Source organism: Podarcis bocagei, assembly GCF_964188305.1.
Source record: "Podarcis bocagei genome assembly, chromosome: 13".
NCBI classification, from domain to species: Eukaryota; Metazoa; Chordata; class Lepidosauria; order Squamata; family Lacertidae; genus Podarcis; species Podarcis bocagei.
The window spans coordinates 43,601,305-43,626,119 of NC_138138.1; the positions used below are offsets into that span (position 1 = coordinate 43,601,305).

The following is a 24,815-nucleotide window of genomic DNA, read 5'->3' on the forward strand; positions in this document are numbered from 1 at the left end:
TGTTGGAAATGTAAAGAAAAGGAAGGAACATTCTTTCATATGTGGTGGACCTGCTCCAAGGTGAAAGACTTCTGGGAAAAGGTTTATAATGAATTGAAAAAAATGTTGAAATATACATTTATAAAGAAACCAGAGGCCTTTCTTCTTGGAATAACAGGTTCGGAATTGCCCAAGAAAGATGTTAATCTATTTTTGTATGCCACAACTACAGCTCGTATTTTGTTAGCTAAAAAGTGGAAAACTCAAGAATTACCAACAGTAGAAGAATGGCAGATGAAGATGATGGATTGTATGGAGCTAGCTGATCTAACCGGAAGAGTCCGCGACCAGAAGGAGGAGGAACATCACGAAGAATGGAAGAAATTTAATGATTATTTAGTTAAATTTGTTAAGCTAAAAGAACTGGAAATAGCTTCCAGATACTTAAAGGGTTTAGGATTGTGTCTATGTTAACTGATAAAATAATATCTTTAATACAAGAAGGAGAAGATTTAAAGATGTTAATGTTTAATTTAAAGGGTATTAAAATTGGGATTTGGAAAACCGTTATGATATGCAATGAAATTCAACTAAGGGGAAACGAGGAAGTCGTTTTACAAAGCAAATAACTGTTATTTTGAATAAGGATATGATTTATGTTTGTTATGTTATGTTTGTTTTATGTTTTTGTTTGTCACTGATATTGTAAAAACTAATAAAATTTTTGCAAAAAAAGAAAAAGAAGAAGTGATACCTTGCTGTGTCTGAAAAACGCACCTGTTGTTTAAAGGTTTTCAGGCAGAAGGCTGAGCCAGAGGACTTTGCAGCCATGTGGAGGACCTTTTGTTCTAAACAAATATGATTTCATTTGGAAATATCTATGATATTTTCAGATGCATCTGTTTATAATGTTCCTCCAGACATGGACTCCATGTATGATTTAGTTTTTCTATTTTGCCTCTGTGCTTTTCGGTGACTGGTGACCTTCAAAATATGGGGGGGGGGGCAAAAGGGCTTGGCCCCCAGGAACGGGCACCCCTGATCCCTGCATCTGTAGGCAGGGTTTAGAATGTCACCTGTCTAAAATCCTGGAGAGCCACTAATAGTCTGTGTAGATTCGTGCTGAGCTCAATGTATGAAATATCTGTTTCTGCATAAGGCAGCTTCCTATGTTCTTATGTTTAAACTGTTTCTTTCCCCTCCAGCAACCACCTCCGCAACCAGCCCAGTGCCACTTTTCAGTGGCGTAGCATGGGGGGTGCAGGGGGGGCCGGCCGCACCGGCCGCAACATCGGGGGGAGGGCACGCTCGCACTCGAGTGCTAAAATCCACGGGTTAGGGGGCGCAAATTACTTGCGTTGCCCCGGGTGCTGACAACCCACACTACGCCACTGCCACTTTTACCTGACTATTTATCAGACAGTAGGATCAAGGGGTTAAGAAAATGTGTGACAGCCGTGTAGAAGACTGTGGCTATCTTAGTGAGAGCTGATTGCCTTTCTCCATGTGAAGTAAACCCCCGCCACTGAGCCATAGAAAAGTGTGACCACCACAAAGTGGAAATACATGGTGGAGAAAGCCTTCCTACAATTGCCCTGGCTAGAGGTTTCATCAGAGTGAGAAACACTGGCTCCCCTTCTCCAGGACAACATTTTTCCTGTGTGACAGGCCCAAAGTTACCCTGGCAACTTCCATTTCACAGATCCAAGCATGTTCCTTTGACAGTCCATCAACACCTTTGTCATGCTTGAAGACTTCCATCCCAGATGAAAAATAAGCTTAGCCTGCATTTTTACACTGCTAAGCTGTCTCTCACCCAGAGGAGGACTCCAAGCATTTAGTAATTTCTAGCAGCCAGTAATTTCTAACATCCACTAACTGCTTAGAATTACAGGCACTTGTGCACCCCCCAAACTCTATTACCCCAAATCTGTAACACTATGTTAAAATAATATTCTGTTCCATATAGTGTCGTCCTGCAGAAGCTGAAAATCTCCCTGCATACAGAAAAATAGCTTGACAGGGAGAAAGCTTGACCTTGCCTTCTTTCTTGAAATGCTGTTTATCCAAGCAACTGATACTAATTTCCCTTCCCTGATGAACCTTAAGAAGGCACTGAAATCCAAGCTAATATAGGAACAAACAATGGGTTGACCTTCTTGCTTCCCCTAATTACCCCAGTGGAGATCTTTAAAAACAGCCAGATGCAGGCCATTGATCTCCTCCCCACTCCCAGGGGGAGCAACTTGACCATTATTTTTATCATGGTGCTAAACTACCTCTTAGGAACGACATGATCCCAAACACAATTTGCATCTGATACAGGAGAGAGCCTTGCTGAAGTGTGGATTGCCTTGCCCTGCCAAAGTGGTTCATGGGCAAGAGGCAAACATTTTACCTTTAAAAGGAAGTACATGCTCATTTTTTGAAGGAAAAAGCAACTGTTCTTCATGGGATAACACTGTAAAGAAATGGGTGATATCCATTTATCTAGCACATGAACAAAGACTCTACAGGACAAACCATATCTACCATGTCTCATTGTGTTATTTTATTCAGGTAGGTAGCTGTGTTGGAATGATGCACTCGAAATATATAAAAAAATAAAAAAATTGTCCAGTAGCACCTTGGAGACCAACTAAGTTTGTTCTTGGTATAAGCTTTCGTGTGCATGCACACTTCTTTAGATACACTGTATCTGAAGTGTATCTGAAGAAGTGTACTGTATCTGAAGAAGTGTGCATGCACACAAAAGATCAAAACTTTTAAGAAGACCAAACTTAGTTGGTCTCCAAGGTGCTACTGGACAATTTTTTAAATTTTTAAAATTATTTTATATTGGCATTAGCAATTTTTACTCTCTCCAATTCAGTGTTTATATGAACTTTATATCATCATCATCATCTAGATCTGAACAATGCCTTCAGGTTGAGTAAAAAGGGTATGTGTGTTTAGTTTGCCATGTTTCTTATTTCAAAATGTAACTAAATTTAATTTTAAAAAGTGAAATTAGGTAATTTCTCATTAAAAATGCAACAAAAACAATTTTTCTCCCCCATTCCTAAGCATAAGACACACACAACACCCCCCAAGTCATGTTGTTATATAAAGGAACTGTTAATCAGTTTAATTTTGTTTATTACATAATAGATACACCAAATAATTCTGAGCCAATAATGTTTGACCCTTGCATTCTAGTTCTCAAAGGAAGAAATAAACATTATTATAGTGTCATGTGGTTGACAGGCAATGAATATTCCCCTCCCTGACCTTCTCCCCAGCTTAGTTTTTGGAACAGAGCTGGTCCAAGACATTTTGCTGCCTGTGGACGGGAAGACACACACCCCTGTCTCACACACATGACTGTCAATTTAATCTTTTTAAAATTACTGGTGACAGGACAGCATCCTCCAGTTGTCCCAGTGACAGTGGAATCATGTAAGGGGTGAAACAGCCCTGGGCTCCAACATCTCACCAACACTACCTGACATCCAGCATCCATTGCCTGAAGCAGCAATCTCACTTTGCCCAGTGTTAGGGCTGGTCATTTTTTGAGGGATCTTAACTGAACATTACAATGTGGTTGAGGAGGGATGTTCATTCTTCTGGTCAAAACTAAATATACCCATGATTTCTTCAACAGACTGATTCGGTATTGCATCCTCTTTCTTCTTCTTCTTCACACTTTTTCACTCTGTCACAATTCTGCTCCGCCATTTCTCTGTGTTCCTCAACAACCGTCCCAGTGCCTCTTTCACCTGATCATTCCTCAGGCAGTAGATCAGCGGGTTGAGAAAGGGAGTAACAGCGGTGTAGAACAACGTCACGGCTGCATTGAGATCTGACTGGCTTTCTCCACGTGGAATTAAATTGACGGCTGCTACTGACCCATAAAAAAGTGTCACCACAATTAGATGGAATGATATTGTGGAGAAAGCCTTCCTACGATTTCCCCGGCTAGAGGCTTTCACCAGAGTAAGAATCACAACACCATAGGAGAGCACAACAAATAAGATATTGACTAAAACCCCAGAAGTCATAGAAAGCTGACAGATGAAAGGAACATTTCCTAGTGGGGGGCAGGCCAGGGATATAATCAGCCCAGGATCGCACAGCAGATTATCAATGATGTTTGGCCCACAGAAGGACAATTTGGAGATCAAGGTCACTGGGACAACATTCCACAGGAAGCCAAGGACCCAGCAAGTAGCCACCAGGGCATAGCAGGAATCCAGGGACATGATTTGTGGGTAGCGCAGTGGGTGGCAGATGGCCAAGTAGCGGTCCAAGGCCATGACTGAGAGGAAGAAGCATTCGGTGCTTCCAAGAGAAAAGAAGAGGTAGAACTGAGCCAAACAATCGTGAAAAGGGATGATTCCTCCATGAGGGGACGCCAGGTCAAAGAGCATCCGGGGCACAGTTACACTCACATAACACACTTCCAGCCAGGAGAAGTTGCTCAGCAGGACATACATGGGGAGCCGGGATAAATGGGTGTCCAGGACCACCAGTGTGATAATCATGAGGTTCTCGGCCAAAGTGAGAATGTAGAGGGTGGTGAAAAAGACGAGAAGCAGGAAACGTTTCTGTTGCCCATCTCCAAAGCCCACCAAAATGAATTCCTGGATGGTGGTCCCATTGGCCATCTCCATCTGCAAGTGGATAATAGAACCATCAGCCCATGCCATAAGCAAGTATCAGCTGCCTGTCTCCTTGTCTGGAGGACAAAAGCTATGCAGAAATGCCTATTAGGTGGAGTGAGAGAGGGGACTGTTGTAACCCCCTTCCCATATATTTCAGATCACATTTTGTCACCATATGCATCTTACAGATATGTTTTTATTTTTTTTTTTTTTATAAAATTTTTATTGGTTTTACGAAATTTTTTAAAATAACAAACAAACACTTAAGAAAACAAACATACACGTATAATTTCATAACATATTTTCATAAACCTCTTTTCTAAGACTTCCCCATACCCCCCCTTTCTGCATCCCAATGTCCATAATTTTAAAGCAACTCCCAATTGTTACTTTCCAACCTTAATCATCTTAATCATCTCTATATTCTAACCTTATGTCACTGTATCCCTTTGTTCCTAAAAACCAAAACACTCTAACATTCATTAAGTTTATAATAATCCTTAAGATATCTTTTGAATTTTCTCCATTCTTCTTCCGCTGTCTCTTTTCCTTGATCACGGATTCTGCCTGTCATCTCTGCCAATGTCATATAGTCCATCACTTTCATCTGCCATTCTTCCAGAGTGGGTAGATCTTGTGTCTTCCAGTACTTTGCGATGAGTATTCTTGCTGCTGTTGTAGCGTACATGAAAAAAGCTCTGTCCTTCTTTGGCACCAATTGGCCGACAATGCCCAAGAGAAAGGCCTCTGGTTTTTTAGGAAAAGTACATTTAAGTACCTTTTTCATTTCATTATAAATCATTTCCCAGAAAGCCTTAATCTTCGGGCATGTCCACCAAAGGTGGTAGAAGGTACCTTCAGTCTCTTTGCATTTCCAACATTTGTTATCGGGCAAATGATAAATTTTTGCCAGCTTGACTGGGGTCATGTACCACCTGTATACCATTTTCATAATGTTTTCCTTTAAGGCATTACATGCCGTAAATTTGATACCGGTGTTCCATAACCATTCCCAGTCGTCTGACATAATGTTATGACCAACATCCTGTGCCCACTTAATCATGGCTGATTTGACTGTTTCCTCCTCTGTATTCCACTTCAGCAACAAGTTATACATTCTAGATAAATTCTTAGTGGTAGGTTCTAGCAATTCGGTTTCTAATTTTGATTTTTCCACCTGGAAGCCGACTTTCCTGTCCTGTTTAAAAAATTCCATTATTTGACGGTATTGAAACCAATTTTCCACTTTATGTTTCAATTTTTCCTGGCTTTGTAATTTAAACTTATCTCCATCCTGTTCTAAGATTTCCCAATACTTCGGCCATCCGACCTCCATATTGAGTTTTTTCACAGCATTAGCCTCCACTGGTGACACCCATCTAGGGGTTTTATTTTCCAATAGATCTTTATATCTTATCCAAACATTAAACAATGCTTTTCTAACAATGTGATTTTTGAAGGCACTGTTAACTTTATCATACCAAAGATATGCATGCCAACCAAAAGCATTGTTGAAACCTTCCAGATCCAAAATGTCTGTATTCTCGAGGAGCATCCATTCTTTGAGCCAGCAAAAAGCTGCTGCCTCATAGTACAATTTTAGGTCCGGCAGGGCAAAACCCCCTCTTTCTTTAGCATCTGTCAGTATTTTAAATTTAATTCGGGGCTTTTTGCCCTGCCAGACAAATTTCGAAATATCTTTATGCCACCTCTTAAAACATTCCATCTTGTCAATAATCTGTAAGGTCTGAAACAAAAATAGCATTCTAGGCAATACATTCATTTTAATTACTGCAATTCGGCCTAACATTGACAGTTTCAAATTTGACCATATTTCTAAGTCTTTTTTGATTTCTGACCAACATTTCTCATAGTTATCCTTATACAAATTCTGATTCTTGGATGTTAGATAAACCCCTAGGTATTTGACCTTTTTGACCACAGTCAAACCTGTTTCCTCTTGAAATTTCTCCTTTTCCATATCTGTTAGGTTTTTCCCTAAAACTTTGGTTTTTAGCTTGTTCAACCTAAATCCAGCTACCTGGCCAAACTGTTGTATTATTTCTAATACCTTTTTCGTACTAGTGTTTGGCTCTTGCAAAGTCAATACTAAGTCATCTGCGAACGCTCTTAATTTGTAATGTTTAGCTCCGACCTGCACACCTTTAACCTGCTGGTCATTTCTTATCATATTCAGCAAGACCTCCAGAACTGTAATAAAGAGTAATGGGGAGATCGGGCACCCCTGTCGTGTTCCTTTTTCTATCTTAAGCTCCTCAGTCACCACATTATTTACAATCAGTTTGGCCTTTTGTTCAGAGTATATTGCAGCCATACCATTCTCAAAACCCGAACCTACCCCCATCCTATGCAGATTCTTCTTCATAAAACTCCAAGAAATATTGTCAAAGGCTTTCTCCGCGTCTACAAATATCAATACTGCTTTAGTATTTATATTCACCTCTAGCTTTTCCAGAATGTCTATAACATTCCTTACATTATCCGCCAGGTGTCTTTTAGGAAGAAAGCCTGCTTGGTCCTTATGAATCATCTCCATCAAAACTCTTTTAAGTCTTTTTGCCAAAATGTCTGCAAAAATTTTGTAATCCACATTGAGCAATGATATTGGGCGGTAGTTCTTGAGTTGGGTCTTTTCAGTCTCTGACTTTGGTATGAGTGAAATGTAAGCCTCTTTCCACGATTCAGGTGCCCTTTTTCCCTCAAGGATCTCATTGCAAACTTCTCTTAATGGTTGAATCAACCATTCCTTCAGCGATTTGTAGTATCTAGAAGTCAATCCATCTGGTCCCGGAGATTTGCCCAGTTGCATGTTCTGAATGGCAGCCTCTATCTCTTGTTCTGAGATTCTCTGGTTCAAGTCCATCTTACTTTGCTGAGAGATGTTTTGTAATCCATATCTTCCAAGGAATTTGTCTATATCTTCTTCATTTTGCGGGCCTTGAGTATAGAGTTTTTTGAAATAACTTAAAAAGCAATTTCTAATTTCATTGGGTTTAGATATGTTCTTTCCATCCACCTCTAGGCTTGTAACTGTATTCAGTTTCTGCCTTTTCTTCAATTGCCAAGCCAAAAGTTTACCACATTTATTTGCTGATTCAAAAGTTTTTTGCTTCATTTGCTTTATCTTCCATTCAATCTCTTGGTTCATCAATTCCATATATTGGGTTTGATATAACTTGATCTCTCTTAAAATGTCCTGAGACTTTGGTTTTGTTCTTAATTTCCTCTCTCCTTCTTTTATCATTTCCAAGATCTTCTCTTTTTTCTCATTTTGTTTTTTCCTCTTTATTGAGTTTTGTTGAATCAAAAGTCCTCTCATAACCGCTTTACTTGCATCCCAGATCACTCTTTTCTCGACGTCGGTCCTCAAGTTTATTTCAAAATAGTCTTTTAGGGTCTTTTGGGCCTTCGTGAGAATCTCCTTATCTCGAAAGAGGGTGTCATTCATTCTCCATCTAAATTGACCAGTTATTGTGGGTTTCATCTCCATCTTCACGGCGTTATGGTCGGAGCAAGTTTTTGGGCAGATTTCCACTTTCTTAATCTTTGGAGCCAGTCCACTAGTAACCCAAATTTGGTCAATTCTGGTCCAGGTCATCATTGCTTGGGAGAAAAAGGTTCCCTCTCTCTCCAGAGGGTTCCTTGTTCTCCAAATGTCTATCAAGTCCATATTTTCTGTCATTTCGAAAAAAGTCTTAGGGAGTCTCCCTTCTTTAGTGACTGTTAATCTTTGTGCCTTGTCCATATTAGTGGAGACCACGCCATTCATGTCTCCCATGATTATCATATTGTAATCCAAATAGTCCGTCAAGGTTTCATGAAGTCTCTTAAAGAAGTCAGATTTGCCTTCATTTGGTGCATAAATTCCAACAACTAAGAATTTTTCTCCATGTACTTGTATCTCCACAGCCAGATATCTCCCTTGTTCATCTTTGAATATCATTTTTGGAGCCCATTTCTCCTTCACATATATTACAACTCCTCTCTTCTTAACTTTATCTGATGAGATAAATTCTTGTCCTAGCCTTTTATTTGAAAGTAATCTCCTATGGGCTCTGGTTATGTGAGTTTCTTGTAAGCATATCAAGTCCAATTGTTCTTTATTCAATATATGAAATACTTGTCTTCTCTTCAAAGGCCCATTGAGCCCATTACAATTCCAACTAAGGAATTGCAGAGCCATCTTGTTATTTTCTTAAGACTCCTCCAACAGCTCCAAGTTGTTGCTCTTCTTCTGATGGTAATGATTTTTGTCCAGGCAAGAGATTCAAGATGTCCAATGCTCTCCTCTGTTCTGCAAGTACGTCCACAGTCCCCTTCTGTAAATCCTCCTGATATCTTGCCAAAAATTTGTCTTTGTCTTGAATTGTCTTTATTTTCACTTTCTTTGCCTTGTAGTCAAATGACAGTCCTTGTGGGAACTCCCACCTAAAGCGAATAGTGTTCTTCTTTAGCAAGAGAACCAGGTCCTTGTAAAAGTTTCTTAAGTCCAGAATGTATTTTGGGATGTCTTTAAAGATCTGTACAGCTGAGTTTCCAATTTGCAGGGCCTTTTCGAAGTGTAATCCTAATATTTTGTCTCTTTCCTCCTTGGATCTGAGTGTAATCAAACAATCTCTCGGTGTCTTTCTATCTTGCTTTTTACCCAATCTGAAGGCAGTCGTAATTTTAAATTCGTCTTCCTCAAGGTCCCAACAATTCACAAACTCCCGTGTCAAGTATTCCACAAGGCTGTCTCTTTCGTTCTCCGGAATCAGTCTTAATTTTAAATTTCTCTCTTTCCTCTGTAAGTCCCACAAGGCCAATGTTGCATCATGCTCATAGACCTTCTTGGCAAGGGGTTCTAGCTTCTCCTGTGTCTCTCCGGCAGTGGCTTTGGCCTCCTCGGCAATTTGGCGCGTGGTGGCGTTCTCCTCTACCAATCTATTTATAGATTCTGTATTCTGATTCAATCTTGCTGATATTTCTGTTAATTTTTGTGTGTTCTCTGAAGTCTGTTTTGTCAAAGACTCCAGGGTTTGGTTTATCTTGAGCAAGGCCTCTGTCACAGCTTCCATAGAGACGGCTGCTCCTTTGTCTTGACCTGTTGTTCCTGCTGATCCGGCTGTTGCGCCTGAAATTGAACCTCTTTTCTTTGCCTGTTGCAGCTGCAGCTGTTGTTGTTGCTGTTGTTGCTTGATCTTGGCTCTTGTCACTATCTCTTCTTGTGGGCCACTCATGTCAAGGTCAATTCCCACGGGATTTGTTCTCCCTTGGAAAATTCCACTGTCTTAAGCCGTGCCGAACTTTACTTTATCCTCTAGAGGGAGCAAATCAAGATGGCCATAGAACAAAATTTCCAAGTACCAAAACGAAGGAGACAGTCCAAAAAGTGAGAAAAAGGGGAAATTAACACAGTCCAAGCCAATGTTACTAAATCAAATTGCCACAGTTGCCCAATTTATACTGTTTCTTCTTGTGATATACAATAGTCAGGCAGTGTAAAAACTTTGTATCAAAGTATCACTTCACAGGGAAAAGTCAGTTCAGTGTACTAAGAAGGCAGACCGTTTCGTAAAATCAAACAGATGAGACAGCAGATGTTTTTTTCCTCCAAATAAGTCATGCAGTTAATGGTCAGATTCGCCTCCCCTCTGCCCTGCTTGCTAGAGGGGAGATCAAAGGTTTAAATGTCCGGTTTAGCTGATCAAAGGACAGATTTAAGCGGATGCAGGTTTAAAGTTCCGTTGCTTTCGCTTTCATGCAGTCGGGGGGAGGCAGACTTCCTTTGTTTAAATCTCCCCCGTTTTTAGCCCAATTTTTAAAAATAAAAGAGTCCCAGTTATTTTTCAGTTCTTACTCACGGGGAATCAGTCCGAATTTCTTTTCAGGAAGGAATCGGCGCTCTCCGCTTATGGCGACGCGGCTTCACTTCGCAGGCTGGGTAGCGACTCTCAGCACCGCGCTCACTCCCGATGTCGATCCGTAGCCTTTAAAAAGGCTCTTTCACGGTACCGGGGGGCGCAAAGGTGCCCACCGAGTCTCCTTGTTCTCAGGCTTCTGCGCCTGGGATTTTAGGGGTCCCCCGCTTGCCGTAGCGGGTAAGACCCGAACTTGCGAAGCAGTCCTTCTCCGGAGCTCGGAGCTAGGACCGCCATTAAGCGCTGGCACCGACCGGAAGTCCCAGATATGTTTTTAAACCCTGGTAGCTAAGCAAACACTGAGTTAGTTGTGTTTACCATAATGTGTGAGATTATCCATAGGGAACATAGACCTGTTTTTGTGTGTGTAGGGGGGGGGTATTGCATAGCCATTAAATGTGAATAAAACTGCTTGAGAGAGAAGTCTTTATAAAAACTTAGTTTCCTTCAAACTCTCAAAATATATAGTTGAGGAGCAACCAGCCGCAGCATCTACACACGCTGCCATCTTTTAGCTCTTACAAGATGTGGTAAGAGAGCATAGAACAATAGAGGTCATTTTGAGAAGCAAAAACACGTCTGAAATGCTTTCTAAAGAATATTTACTTTGCAAAGTCCTACCAGCATGATCTCTCTGGCTTTGTCCAAAAGAAGAAGAGAAGAAGACAAAATATGATGATGATTAAGATGTCAAAAGTCGCTTGCAACTTTCTCTCGGTGGACTTATATAATAAAAATGGGCCAGCCTCTACTATTCTTCTGTTTCCCTGTGATTTTCACACACTGATTTTAGCTCTGCTCTCTGGATCAACAGGAAACAAGTCTGCTTCTTCTTTGATCTGATAGCCCTTCAGATATTTGGAGCTGAATAGTAGAGCATCTCCTTTGCATGCAGAAGGTCTCAGGTTCAATCCCCAGCTTCTTCAAGTAGGTCTGGAGAGACCCTTGTTTGAAACCCTGGAGAGCAGCTGCTGGTCAGTGTGGACAATGCTGAGTTAGATGGATGGTCTGACTCAGTATATGGCAGTTTCCTATGTTTTTCAAATGGCTGAGTCAACTATGAGACTTTGCATGGCAAAATCAACTAGGAGAAGATCCACTTGGAGTGGGGCAAAGAGGACAAAATATTCTGGAAAAGGTAGCGAGAAAATGAAATATTTACATGTCCTATTTACATAGGATGTTGACAAGCTGGAAGGTGTGCAGAGGAGGACAACCAAGATGATCAAGGGTCTGGAAACCAAGCCTTATGAGGAATGGTTGAAGGAACTGAGTATGTTTAACCTGGAATAGAGGAGAGGTGATAGCCATCTTCAAATATCTCAAGGGCTGTCACATGGAAGATGGAGCAAGCTTTTTTCCTCCAGCTCTGGAGGGTAGGACTCAAGTTACAAGAAAGGAGATTCCAGTTAAAAATCAGGAAAAACTTTCTGCTTGACAGTGGAACGGTTGGAATGGTCTCCCTCGGGAGATGGTGGACTCTCCTTCCTTGGAGGTTTTTAAGCAAAGGTTAGATGGCCATCTGTCATGATTCTATGACTCTACATGCTAACAATATCCATTAAATTTAGATTTTGTGCAGGGAAATGGGTGATCAGGATATGAAAATGCCTTACCCAGAGTGATCGTCTACCCAGCTTTCTCTTGAGATGAGGGTTAAGCAGGGCCACTAAATGACTTCCTTGAAATGAGGGTCTTTCCAACTGTTGTTCATAAGGAAACTAAACAATAAACTGCAGCTTTATGCAAGACTAAGGTGCTGCTACTGCTGCTTAAAAAAAAAAATTAATATACCATTTAATTGCCAAGGTGGCTGCTGCCAGTGGTGGACTTTGGGCTCTCAAATTTCAGCAGTGCCTGTGCGCCACTAAAATTTGGTGCCCACTGCCTCTCATGCTCCATTCTACAACATTGTTTTGGCACCCCTGCAGTGTGGCACCCAGTGAGATTTCCCAGCAGCCACGCTATCCTAAAACCACCTCTGCTGCGAGCATTTTTTGAAAGAATTTTCCAGGGTCTGAGTTGAGGAAAACAGGTTTAAATTAGAACCAGGAGAGCAGCTGGGAAATCTTGATTCTATGCTCTGAGGGCCTTCTTGGTAGTAGCGCCCGCCCTGTGGAACACCCTCGCATCAGATGTCAAGGAAATAAATAACTATCAGACTTTTAGAAGACATCTGAAGGCAACCCTGCATCGGGAAATTTTTAATGTCTAATGTTTTACAATTTTTAATGTGCTGTAAGCCGCCCTGAGTGGCTGGGGGAACCCAGACAGATGGGGGGGTATTAATAATAATAATAATATTTCCCCTTACTCTTATTTCTCCCTCCCTCCTCGTGCAGAACTTTATAATAGCCTGTTTACATTTCCTTGAAAAACCAAAATCTGAGCACTGCAAGTGTCACCTATTCAAACCCATCCCTCAATGTTCTCCTTCTTCCAACCCATCTTCCTTTGGCTTGGTAGCAGTCCCATTTCAGTACCTCAGTGGCTTTCAAACTCTCGATCTAGCCAGCTGTGGGGACATCACATGCCTTGTCCTTCTGCAATAACAGGCCATGGGATTGTTTGGGTGGTAAGAAAGTGCAGATAAAAGCTAGAATGTATCTGATAAGTATTTGGTGGCCCTGTGGAATATGGTCCTTAAGAACATTGTCATTATCCACCGAAACACCATCTCTTTAGGGGGTTGCAGCCTGCCTCTGCCACGGTGAAACACAGGAAATTCCTACAGGTATTTCTTGTTTACCTGGATTCTGTTTTACTAAACACCTTTGAGCAATTAAAATGATGGAACACTATTCAATGTGTTATGTTATATTATGTTTTTATATATATTGCAAGCTGCCCAGAGTGGCCGGGGCAACCCAGTCATATGGGCAGGGTACAAATATTATGATTATTATTAATTATAGACAAGGCTCTTCAAGTTTAGTATAACCACACAGAAAACAACCACATTGTTTTATTTGGTTATGGTGCGATCATTGTGCAGGGGACTTTACAAAAGAAGCTAACAATGCAGAATTAGTCCCAGTGGAAGCAGCAGTGTCAATGCATACAAAGAGCTCCACCATCTTCAGCACTGCTTTCTCCTCCTCCCAATGGGAGCCATTGGCCCCTAATTTGTACTCTGCTGCTAGCTTCCAGTATGAAAAGCCTGCATGAACACCTATGCAATGTTTGTAGTCGTCTAGATGGGGAAAAGCTTTGTTCTTTAGTGTGGCAACTGGGGGGAAAGCCAACTTTTTACACAACATGCAAATCATAGGATGTGGTTGGGGAAGATACATGAGACAATGGTTTTGAAAAGGGATAACACAATGGCAGGGAGGCTCATTTCCCTCTATTTCCTCTCACCTTCTTTTTGATCTTGTAAGGATGCCAATTTGGCTTCTCTTCGCTCCAGCCTTAAATTCAGTTTTCCACATTTCCATAGGAATTTGCGATTTTCTATGATCTATGTATCATCTATCTATCTATATCTATCTATCTATCTATCTATCTATCTATCTATCTATCTATCTATCTATCATCTATCTATCATCTATCTATCTATCTATCTATCTATCTATCTATCTATCTATCATCTATATCTATCTATCATCTATCTATCTATCTATCTATCTATCTATCTATCTATCTATCTATCTATCATCTATCTATCTATCATCTATCTATCTATCTATCTATCTATCATCTATCTATCTATCTATCATCTATCTATCTATCTGTCTGTCTGTCTGTCTATCTATCTATCTATCTATCTATCTATCTATCATCTATCTATCTATCTATCTATCTATCTATCTATCTATCTATCTATCATCTATCTATCTATCATTTATCTACCTATATCTAAATCCTGTTTAATATTCACCAGCATTTTAGGGAGTATTTCACCTAGTAAACACATTTTGGTATTCTTTTATTTATATAAAAAAATATTTATCTAAGGTCTGGTACAGTAAATCTCATGTACAGAAATTCATAATCTTATAAAATATCCCAGTAAAATCATGATACAGGTCACTGAAGAGCAGTGGGTCAAGGTCTTAAAACAGCTAACATGGTTTTTTTTGTTTTTTTACCGAGTCAACTTTCTCTTCACCAGTCCTATCTTCCTCCTCTGCAACCTGCCCACTGCCTCCTTCACCTGATCATTCCTCAGACAATAGATCAAAGGATTCAGAAATGGTGTGATTGTTGTATAGAAGAGCGTTACTACTTTGGTGGATTGGCTTTCTCCACTTGGAGCTACATACATCCCAGCCACTGTGCCATAGAAAAGGGTGACCACCACTAGGTGGAAGGATATGGTGGAGAAGGCTTTCATCCGACTGCCTCGTCTAGAAGATTTCATCAGGGTGAGAATCACAGCACCATAGGATAGCACAACAAAGAACAGGTTGCCTAAAATACCCACAGCATCCATGGAAAACTGGTAGATGATGGGAATGTTTCTGATTGGGGGGCAAGCAAGTAGGAGAATTGTCCCAGCATCACACATAAAGTGGTTTATGATGTTGGGGCCACAGAAGGACAACCTGGAGATCAAAGTAACTGGAACAATGTGCCATAGAAAGCCCAAAACCCAACAAGTGGCCACCAAGGCATAGCAGGAGTCTCGGGACATCATTTGTGGGTAACGCAGTGGGTGGCAGATGGCCATGTACCGATCCAAAGCCATGGCTGACAGGAAGAAGCACTCTGTCTGGCCAAGAGAGAAGAAGATGTAGTATTGGAGGAAGCACTCATGGAAGGAGATGACGCCACATGGGAATGCCAGGTCAAAGAGCATACGGGGCACAGTGGTGGAGACGTAGCATATCTCTAGCCAGGAGAAATTGCTCAACAGGATGTACATGGGTAGCCGGGCCAATTGGACATCTGCATGGACCAGCGTGATTATGGTGATGTTCTCAGCCAAAGTGAGGATGTAGAGCACAGCAAAAATGGCAAGGAGCAAGTGCCGCTTCTGCTGCCCAATTTGAAAGCCCAGCAAAATGAATTCCTCAACTGTGCTCCCATTGGCTAGCTCCATCTTGAACGAGAGAAGAGAAGCACTGTTGCAAACCATTAAGAAGTATTGCCTGCCTGTCTCTCTCTCTGTTTCCATCGAAAGCAAATGATGAGTAGTCATGGTCTTTAAGGAGGGCAGAAGTACAGCCAACCTCCTTTCACCTTCATCTTAATTTACATATGATTATTATCGAGAAGTACCTATTTGTTCTAATTAGGTATCAGATACAGTGGTACCTCTGGTTACGTAAGCTTCAGGTTACATACGCTTCAGGTTACAGACTTCACTAACCCAGAAATAGTACCTCGGGTTAAGAACTTTGCTTCAGGATGAGAACAGAAATTGTGCTCTGGAGGCGCGGCGGCAGCAGGAGGCCCCATTAGCTAAAGTGGTGCTTCAGGTTAAGAACAGTTTCAGGTTAAGAACAGACCTCTGGAACAAATTAAGTTCTTAACCCAAGGTACCACTGTATGACATATAACTAGTGATTAGGTTCCATGCATTTTACCTTTATTGATTTATGCATTCGTTTACTTATTGAAAAAAACATAGACTGCTTGCTCAGAAGACCCTTTGTGTACATAATAGCATAGAGAGAAAACTGAAAAACAAATAAATTGCAGCCAGATTATACTGCTTATGTCCAAAACATGCTATTATGCAATCATCAGGATTTGATTAATGACTCTGGTCTTGAAGGATAAGGAATATAGGAAGCTGCCTTACAACAAGTCAGACCATTGGTCCATCTTCATCAGTATTGCCCACACTTATTGGCAAAGGCTCTCAAGGCCTTCAGAGAGGGGCCTCTTTCTCCCAGAGCTACCTGGAGATTGAACTTGTGACCTTCTGAATTCAAAGCAGCTGCTCTAGAACTGAGTCATGGCCTTTCCCAAGTTATCTGAAGCTATATATGACTGCTAAAACGTATGTAGCAGGAAACAGGAATAAAAGTCCCCCTATCCTCATTGTTATCTGAGTAATATTTGAGAATACGGAATACTGAAAGTCTTTCTAAATAGGGGGTAGATACATTTTAGACCTCCAAATTTTGTTGAATACCATCTCTGAGTAATTCTTATGACAGCCCTGTAAAGGTAAAGCTAAAGGACCCCTGGACAGTTAAGTCCAGTCAAAGGCGACTATGGGGTTGCAGTGCTCATTTCAGGCTGAGGGAGCCAACGTTTGTCCACAGACAGCTTTCCGGTTCATGTGGCCAGCATGACTACTCCACTTCTGGCACAACAGAACACTGACAGAAGCCAGATCGCACGGAAACGTCATTTACCTTCCCGCCACAATGGTGCCTATTTATCTGCTTGCACTGGCATGTTTTTGAACTGGTAGGCTGGCAAGAGCTGGGACAGAGCAACAGGAGCTCACCCCACTGTGCGGATTCGAACTGCTGACCTTCTGATCGGCAAGCCCAAGTGGCTTAGTCATTTAGACCACAGAGCCACCTTGTTTTTCTCCCTAAGGCAGGTGCTCCTTCTATTGTTGTTGTTATTAGTCTGTAAGCTTCTCTGGGATTACAAGTTGGGTAGAAAAGCTACAAATAGATAAGTAAGTAAGTGATGATCCTCTCTCTCAGGTGATGCTTTATAATGGCGAATCAACATTTCTTTGCCCATAATCTTATTTCTGGAGAAGGGAGCCCATTCAAATTAATTCCTCTGTGTCTCTCACCCCAGTCTCCTTTGTCTTGGTAAAGGTTTCAGTTTCTGTATCTCAGAGTGCAAGGAGTTGATCCATCCAGCAGAAGGCTCACTACCATGGCTGTGTCCAAGTTTGGAGAGGGTGCTGTGTGTGAAAGAAATATACGGTTGTTTCCTGTGTCTTTTAGCTGTGAACTGGGTGTACACTGTGGAAAGAGATGGTTGGCCTGTCTGTGGACTAATGCTTGAATGCTAATGTTATATTTTCAAGAGCCCTTGGAGATGTGTCTCTAAGGAACGTTCTCATTATTCACCAAAACAAATGCTCTTTGGGGACAGGCCATTTTCATTTGCTATGGTGAAACACAGGAAAGTTCCACAGGTAATTGTCCTTTATTTTGAGCTGAAAGCACTAAATTGTCCAGGGGACATTGCCTAAGATCCAGATTTGGGGCAAGTACTCTTTGGTGAGAGAGCCCCAGCAGAGATTTAAAATTACAAAACATGTAGCAAAGAAGCTGCTAGACCTTTAAAACAGCCCCTCCCAATTTTCTTCCAAAGTTTCCCACTTCCCTTAGCATAGAAAAAGAACACACATTTGGTAAGTTAAAAACGGTTTCCTTACAAGCTCTTCAAAGGTCAGATTCATGTGCTTTTCCATACAGCAGCAAGAAAAGACAAGCAGTTTGACTTAGGTTACAAAAAGTGGTAAAAGTTTCTAAGTTGTTTGTATAGAAACACAAAGATTGCTTGCTAAAGCCATGTGGTCTGGGCTTGGAGCAGCCAGTCCAGACATCCTTATGGTTGGTTACATGATGGAAAGATGGGAGAAGAAAGAGTTTTGTAAACCTTCCTCTTAAGGTGAGGGTGTGTGACCTAGCTAAGCCTGGCAGGACAGCTTGCTCTAAGGTCTTAAGCCTTTCCTGCATTAATTAGGTAAAGGGACCCCTGACAGTTAGGTCCAGTAGCGGACAACTCTGGGGTGGCGGCGCTCATCTCGCTTTACTGGCCAAGGGAGCCGGCATTTGTCTGCAGACAGCTTCCGGGTCATGTGGCCAGCATGACTAAGCCGCTTCTGGCGAACCAGAGCAGTCTACGGAAACGCCATGTACCTTCCCGCCAAAGCGGTACCTATTTATCTACTTGCACTTTTTGGCATGCTTTTGAACTGCTAGGTTGGCAGGAGCAGGGACCGAGCAACGGGAAGTCACCCCATCACGGGGATTTGAACCGCCAGCCTTCTGATCGGCAAGCCCTAGGCTTTGTGGTCTAGACCACAGCGCCACCCGCATCCTGCATTAATTAGAGTTAAGCATATTGGTTATACGAGGCTGGATTTATCCCACTCAACTTGGGCACCTTTAAAACAGGATTAGACACATTAATTGAGGCTAGGTCTATTAATGGCTGCTAGCCACAGTGGCTATGCTCTTTCTCCACTGTCAGAGGTTGTATGCCTTTGAATATCAAGTGCTAGGGAATGGGAAGAGTGCTGTTTCAGGCTTTGCTTGTGAGCTTCCTATAAGCATCTTGGCTGGCCACTGGGATACCAGGTTGGTGGTGCCAGATGCACCAGAGGTGTTTTTAAGTGCCTAATATCATAGTGCCATTATTCTAATTTATGCCTGGATCACATTTAGATAGTGTGTAGAGCCACCACACAGAAAAGAGAATATAGTAGAGTTAGGAAAGCTTTAGAAAAGGGCAACTGAAATGATGGAAGGAACTGGAGAGACCCCTATGAGGAAGGGTTACAAAATCTAGGGATTTTGAGTTTGGAAAAAGTGGTATGGTGGGACATGATAAAGTATTATAAGATTATGCAAGGTGCAGAGAAAGTAGTTGCTGTGAAGGTAGTTGCTGTGAAGGTTTTCTCCCCTTTTCATAATATTTGTGGCCATCCAAAGAAGCTGAATGTAGGAAGATTCACATGGCATCTAGTTGATCTTTAAAGTTTGCAGCCACTACATTGATCGTTGCCAACATGGAAGTCTTTAAAAGAGGGTTAGAAGTATTAATGGAGGATAAGGCTACCTATGGTTTCTAGCCATGAGGTCTCTGGGACATCTCCACTGCTGGCATCAGAATGCCTCTGAATATCAGATGTGAAGGCCTGGGGGGAAATGGGGGAAATCACTTTCTGCCACTTTCCCCACCCCTTCCAATTTTTGGGTCAGTGTGAGGAAGCACCTCTCTTTGGGGAAGGGGGCAGCCCAGAGACCTGCGGCTGCCCGGAGGACTCCCAAGGAGAGGGGAGAGGAGGCTGAGGGAACACTTCACAAGGAAGGGTGTTTAAAAAGGGTGAGAAGCTGCCAGTTCTGCAGGCAAGGGGTGTCATAACTGGGCTCCTGAGGCCCACAGGGATGCGACAGAAAGAATGTTGTTGGTCAAGGGAGCTGTGGACTCAGAAACGTTGGAAACCTCTGTCCTATTACATTATTGAATCAAGATCAAAAAATGTTTTCTTCTTTTTTTGGCATTGCAACAAAATTTGGTTGTTAGAGACTCATCCATTCTGACCAAATCGGGTTTATCCCCTGCAGACATATTTTCGACCCTATTCGAAGATTGCTTGATGTTATCTTTACAGCACCGTCATTTCGCCTTACTCTCTTTGGACTTTAATAAAGCTTTTGATTGCCTGGAATGGCAGTATCATCTTATCTTTACATTTGTATCAATTGGGATGTTATTTTATTTCATAAAACTCAAAATTGTGTGCTAATAATATGGCCATGATTTGGACAGATTTACTTTCAATCCCTTTCCTAATGACCCCTAACATGAAATTCCCTTTTCACAACTGCCATATACTGCAGTTTCATGAATCTGCCTATTACAAGACCAAAACCTCTTTTCTGGTCAGTTCCTGCCAATCCAGACCTAACTAGTGTGTATGTGAAGTTATGCCTCACTTTACTCTTATTTACCTTTTCTCTCTTAATACACTTTCCTTTGTTTTTATGAGAGACCCCTTGGGAACTCCTCACAATCCTGATTCTAACACCCTGAACAATTTGGCTGAAAACAACAGACAATTAACTACCTGTGGAAATTTCCTGTGTTTCACCACAGCAAATTAAGATGGCATGTCCTCAAAGACAGTCTGTTTTGGTAGACAATGGTAATATACCTGAGACGCACATCCCCAAGAGCTGTTGAATAAATAACATCAGTATCCAAGCTTTGGTCCACAGGCAGAACAACCATATCTTTCCACCCAAGTGACAGTGTCACAGCTGAAAGGCGCCAGAAGCAAGTAGGTACTTCTTTCACACACAACACACACTGCCTGTCTCTCTAAAGCTTGCATGCTGTTTTGTGAGATCAATGTGAAGCTTAACAAAAGATATGGATTTAATGTGAACTTGGGGTTTTTTTTGTGGGTCAGCATGGAAAATGTCTGGGACTGGGTAGAGGAGGAATGGTGGAGACTGCCTCCCTAGCCTGACCCCTCCAGAGGCAGATCGGGGGGAAGTTGGGAAATAATGGAAGAGGAGGAGACAGGACTGGAACGGCAGCTGGCTGACATGGTGTATTTAGAAACCATTCCAGACGCCTCATCTCCCATAACTTGGCCAGCTTTAATAGTTGGAGACCAAAGAGCTCAAAGACAGAGGGCACCTAGCAGCACTGCAAACTCACCATTGTGGTGAGCCTTCTGCTGGATGGATCGACCCCTTGCATGCTGTTCAGGTAAAGAAATGGAAACCTTTACTAAGGCAAAGTAGATTGGAGTGAGAAACACAAAGGGATGCATCTCTTCACAAGAGATAAGATTATGGGGAGGGAATGTTGATACACCATTATAAATTATCCTATGTGTGAGAGAAGGAAGAAATAATTACTATTATTTACTTACCTTTCTATTTGTACCATTTCTACCCCAGAGGGCCCAGAGAAGCTTACAGATCAACACCACCACCACAAGAGAGGATCTGCCATAGCGGAAGTAACAAGTATTCAGTTATTCCATAATCTGACATACCATTCTGATAACAGTGGAGTAACTTTTCTTCTAGTTTCCACCTATACACGCTTTAGCAGACGTAGGTGAGTTTAGAATACTTGGCAAGTGCCTTGGCTCAATGACAGAGCAGCTGCTTGACATGTAGCGGGACCCAGGTTCAAGCCATAAAATCTTCAGTTAGGACTTGGAGAGAGAGACCCCTGACTGAAAACCTCAAGAGCTGCCACAAAACAGTGTGGACAATACTGAGGAAGATGAACCAGTGGTCTGTCTTGGTAGAAGGCATCTCTCCATATGATTTTATTCCTAATAATTCAAGATCAGTGCTATTAATCAAATTCTTAAGATTACATAATAACACTATTTTGGCCCCAGCCTAGAATACGCTGTGTACCTATATCTTGACTACCAACATTTGTTTTTAAGTTTCACTGATTTTATCCTTGTGTTATTGACAACGGTATTATGTACACCACTTATTGAGTGTTTGTGATAGCACTTCTCTCATTCAAGATGGAGTTGGCCAATGGCAGCACAGTTGAGGAATTCATTTTGCTGGGCTTTCAAATTGGGCAGCAGAAGCGGCACTTGCTGCTTGCCATTTTTGCTGTGCTCTACATCCTCACTTTGGCTGAGGACATCATCATAATCATGCTGGTCCATGCAGATGCCCAACTGGCCCAGCTACCTATGTACATCCTGTTGAGCAATTTCTCCTTGCTAGAGATATGCTACGTCTCCACCACTGTGCCCCGTATGCTCTTTGACCTGGCATTCCCATGTGGCGTCATCTCCTTCCATGAGTGCTTCCTTCAGTTCTACATCTTCTTCTCTCTTGGGCACACAGAGTGCTTCTTCCTGTCAGCCATGGCTTTGGATCGGTACTTGGCTATCTGCCACCCACTGCGTTACCCGCAAATGATGTCCCACAAGTCCTGCTATGTCCTGGTGGCCACTTGTTGGGGTTCTGGCTTTCTATGGCACATTGGTCCAGTTATTTTGATCTCCAAATTGTCCTTCTGTGGCCCCAACATCATTGACCACTTCGTGTGTGATCCGGGGCCAATTCTCTCACTGGCTTGCCCTCCTGTCGGAAATATTCCCATTATCTGCCAGTTTTCTGTGGATGGTCTCATTGTTCTAGGCAATCTGTTCTTTGTTGTGCTATCCTATGGTGCTGTGATTCTCACACTGATGAAGTCTTCTAGACGAGGCAGTCGGATGAAATCCTTCTCGACCATATCCTTCCACCTAGTGGTGGTCACCCTTTTCTATGGCACGGTGGCTGGGATGTATGTAGTTCCAAGTGGAGAAAGTCAATCACATGTTACTAAAGTAGTAACACTGTTCTTTACTGCAATTACACCATTTCTGAATCCTTTGATCTATTGTTTGAGGAATAATCAGGTGAAGGAGGCAGTGGGCAGGTTGCAGAGGAGGAAGATAGGACTGGTGAAGAGAAAGCTGACTGTGTAAAAGCATCCTTAGCCATTTTAGGACTATGATTAAGGGAAGACTCTATGGCTCCAACATCAGCCAACCTTTCACTCTACCCACCCCAACCTACTGCTCTTCTGTCTCTCAAAAGCTTGCATGCTGTTTTGTGAGATCAATGTGAAGCTTAACAAAAGGTATGGATTTAATGTGAACTTGGGTTTTTTTGTGGGTGAGCATGGATAATGTCAGGGACTGGGTAGAGGAGGAATGGTGGAGACTGCCTCCCTATTCTGACCCCTCTAGGGGGTCAGATTAGGGGGAAAGTTGGGAAATAATGGAAGAGGAGGAGACAGGACTGGAACAGCAGCTGGATGACATGGTGTATTTAGAAACCATTCCAGACCCCTCATCTCCCATAACCTGGCGAGCCTTAAAAGTTGGAGACCAAAGAGCTCAAAGACAGAGGGCACCTAGCAGCACCAGCAGAAGTGACAAATGAGGAAGTGGGAGAGACGGGGGTGGGGTGGGGGTGGGCAATGCCATTATCCAAGAGGCTGGATTATGTAGCCTCTCTCTGTAATATTTAAATAAAAAAAGGACGATAAAAAACTTTTCCTTGTCTTTATACTTTCTTGGGCAAGCAGCTGGGAACCTCTGACAGCATCCTGACAGACACATTGATTTTTTGCAAGAAAAAGGAGAGAAGGAATATTGAAAACAAACAACAAACCAAGATATCCAGCCCTGCAATGAGAGAGATAATGATCAGATGTTTACAATTTGGACAAGAATGGTCTATTCCATTCCCTATCTCTATTCCACTGAAACAGTTGGTCAACATTTCATGCCTATTGACCAATTCTTTCACTTCTCTCCACTGCCAAAAACTATACTCTTCTCCTATCCTATCACTTTCACTATTACAAGCACATTTTCTCCCTCTCCCAACCTGACACATACTTTAATTCACATATTAGACTTTACCTTGATTACACTAATATTGCTACATATACATACAATATCATATACACAACCACCAAAACCCTACAGAGGGTTCCTTAACATTTTGTTTGTTTTCTAAAGGTTTTATACTTCCTCAGGCCTACCAATACCCCCTGTTATGCATGAGCCCCTATACATTTAAGTCCAGTCAAAGGCGACTATGGGATACAGTGCTCATCTTGCTTTTCAGGTTGAGGGAGGTGGCGTTTGTCTACACACAGCTTTCTGGGTCATGAGACCAGCATGACTAAACCACTTCTGGTGTAATGGAACACTATGATGGAAGCCAGAGCACATGGAAATGCCACAGTGGTACCTTTTTATCTACTTGCACTGGAGTGCTTTCAAACAGCTAGGTTGGCAGAAGCTGGGACAAAGCAACAGGAGCACACTCCGCCACATGGATTCGAACTGCCGACCTTCTGATCACAAGCTCAAGAGGCTCAGTGGTTTAGACCACAGCGCCCACCTGCATCCCTCCTCTGCACGAGCCATTCCATGTTGGTTGTATAAGCAGCAGCAGCAGCCAAGACTGGAAGTAATGTGGGGGGCGGTCACAAAAATGTGACATGTAGATGATGGTGGAAGCCTTCAAAGCTCTCCCTTATCAGTTAGCAAGTATCCCAGAGTGAGTGAGGAGGGATTGGCTGGCAGGGGTGCAAATCAAGGGGTCGGTGCCAGCTGACAACAGTGAGTGGGTGAGCAGTTGTCCCACTTCTTTAACTTGGGAAAACCTGCTTTTTTCCACTGAATTAGAGCAAACGTCAGTCAGGTTTTCTAGATTGACGTACACTCTGATTCAGTGGGGAGGAGCTGGATTCCCTGGGGGAAGCAGTGAGACAAGTGGGAAAATGCTCGGATCCATACCTAGAAAGCAGAGGACAAGCAGAAAACCTCATGGACCTGAGCTTTCTAGACATGGGACAAGTGAAAGTATCGGTGAGTCCATCATCATGTTCATCAATTTCAATGCATTTTTCCTGACTAGAAATAGCATTGGATATAAAGCCCTTCACACTCACGTCTTCCATATCCAGCTCTCCATTTCTCCCTCTCCCAGTTAACACTTTTCTTTTTTCCTTTTTCTTTCATCACAACATCCTGTGGGCACTGGGCATGTTCAGTAATCATGTGGATATTTTAGGGGACCCCCCCTCCCCAATTAGGGTGTATTGGGAGAAATAC

General features: G+C 42.2%; 2 protein-coding genes across 2 annotated transcripts; one reads left to right on the forward strand and one right to left on the reverse strand.

Annotated features, from left to right (window-relative positions):
• Positions 1-3,668: 3,668 nt before the first annotated feature.
• On the reverse strand, positions 3,669-15,587 carry LOC308571830 (olfactory receptor 11G2-like; the record flags this gene model as incomplete). Its single annotated transcript, XM_081167447.1, has 2 exons — positions 3,669-4,299; positions 15,253-15,587. The coding sequence occupies 2 exons, from the start codon at positions 15,585-15,587 to the stop codon at positions 3,669-3,671; spliced, it is 966 nt and encodes a 321-aa protein (XP_081023573.1).
• Positions 15,588-21,704: 6,117 nt separating this feature from the next.
• Positions 21,705-22,667, forward strand: LOC308570801 (olfactory receptor 11H6-like; the record flags this gene model as incomplete). The annotated part of the gene is made up of 1 exon (XM_081165715.1): positions 21,705-22,667. The coding sequence occupies one exon, from the start codon at positions 21,705-21,707 to the stop codon at positions 22,665-22,667; it is 963 nt and encodes a 320-aa protein (XP_081021841.1).
• Between the last annotated feature and the right edge of the window lie 2,148 nt (positions 22,668-24,815).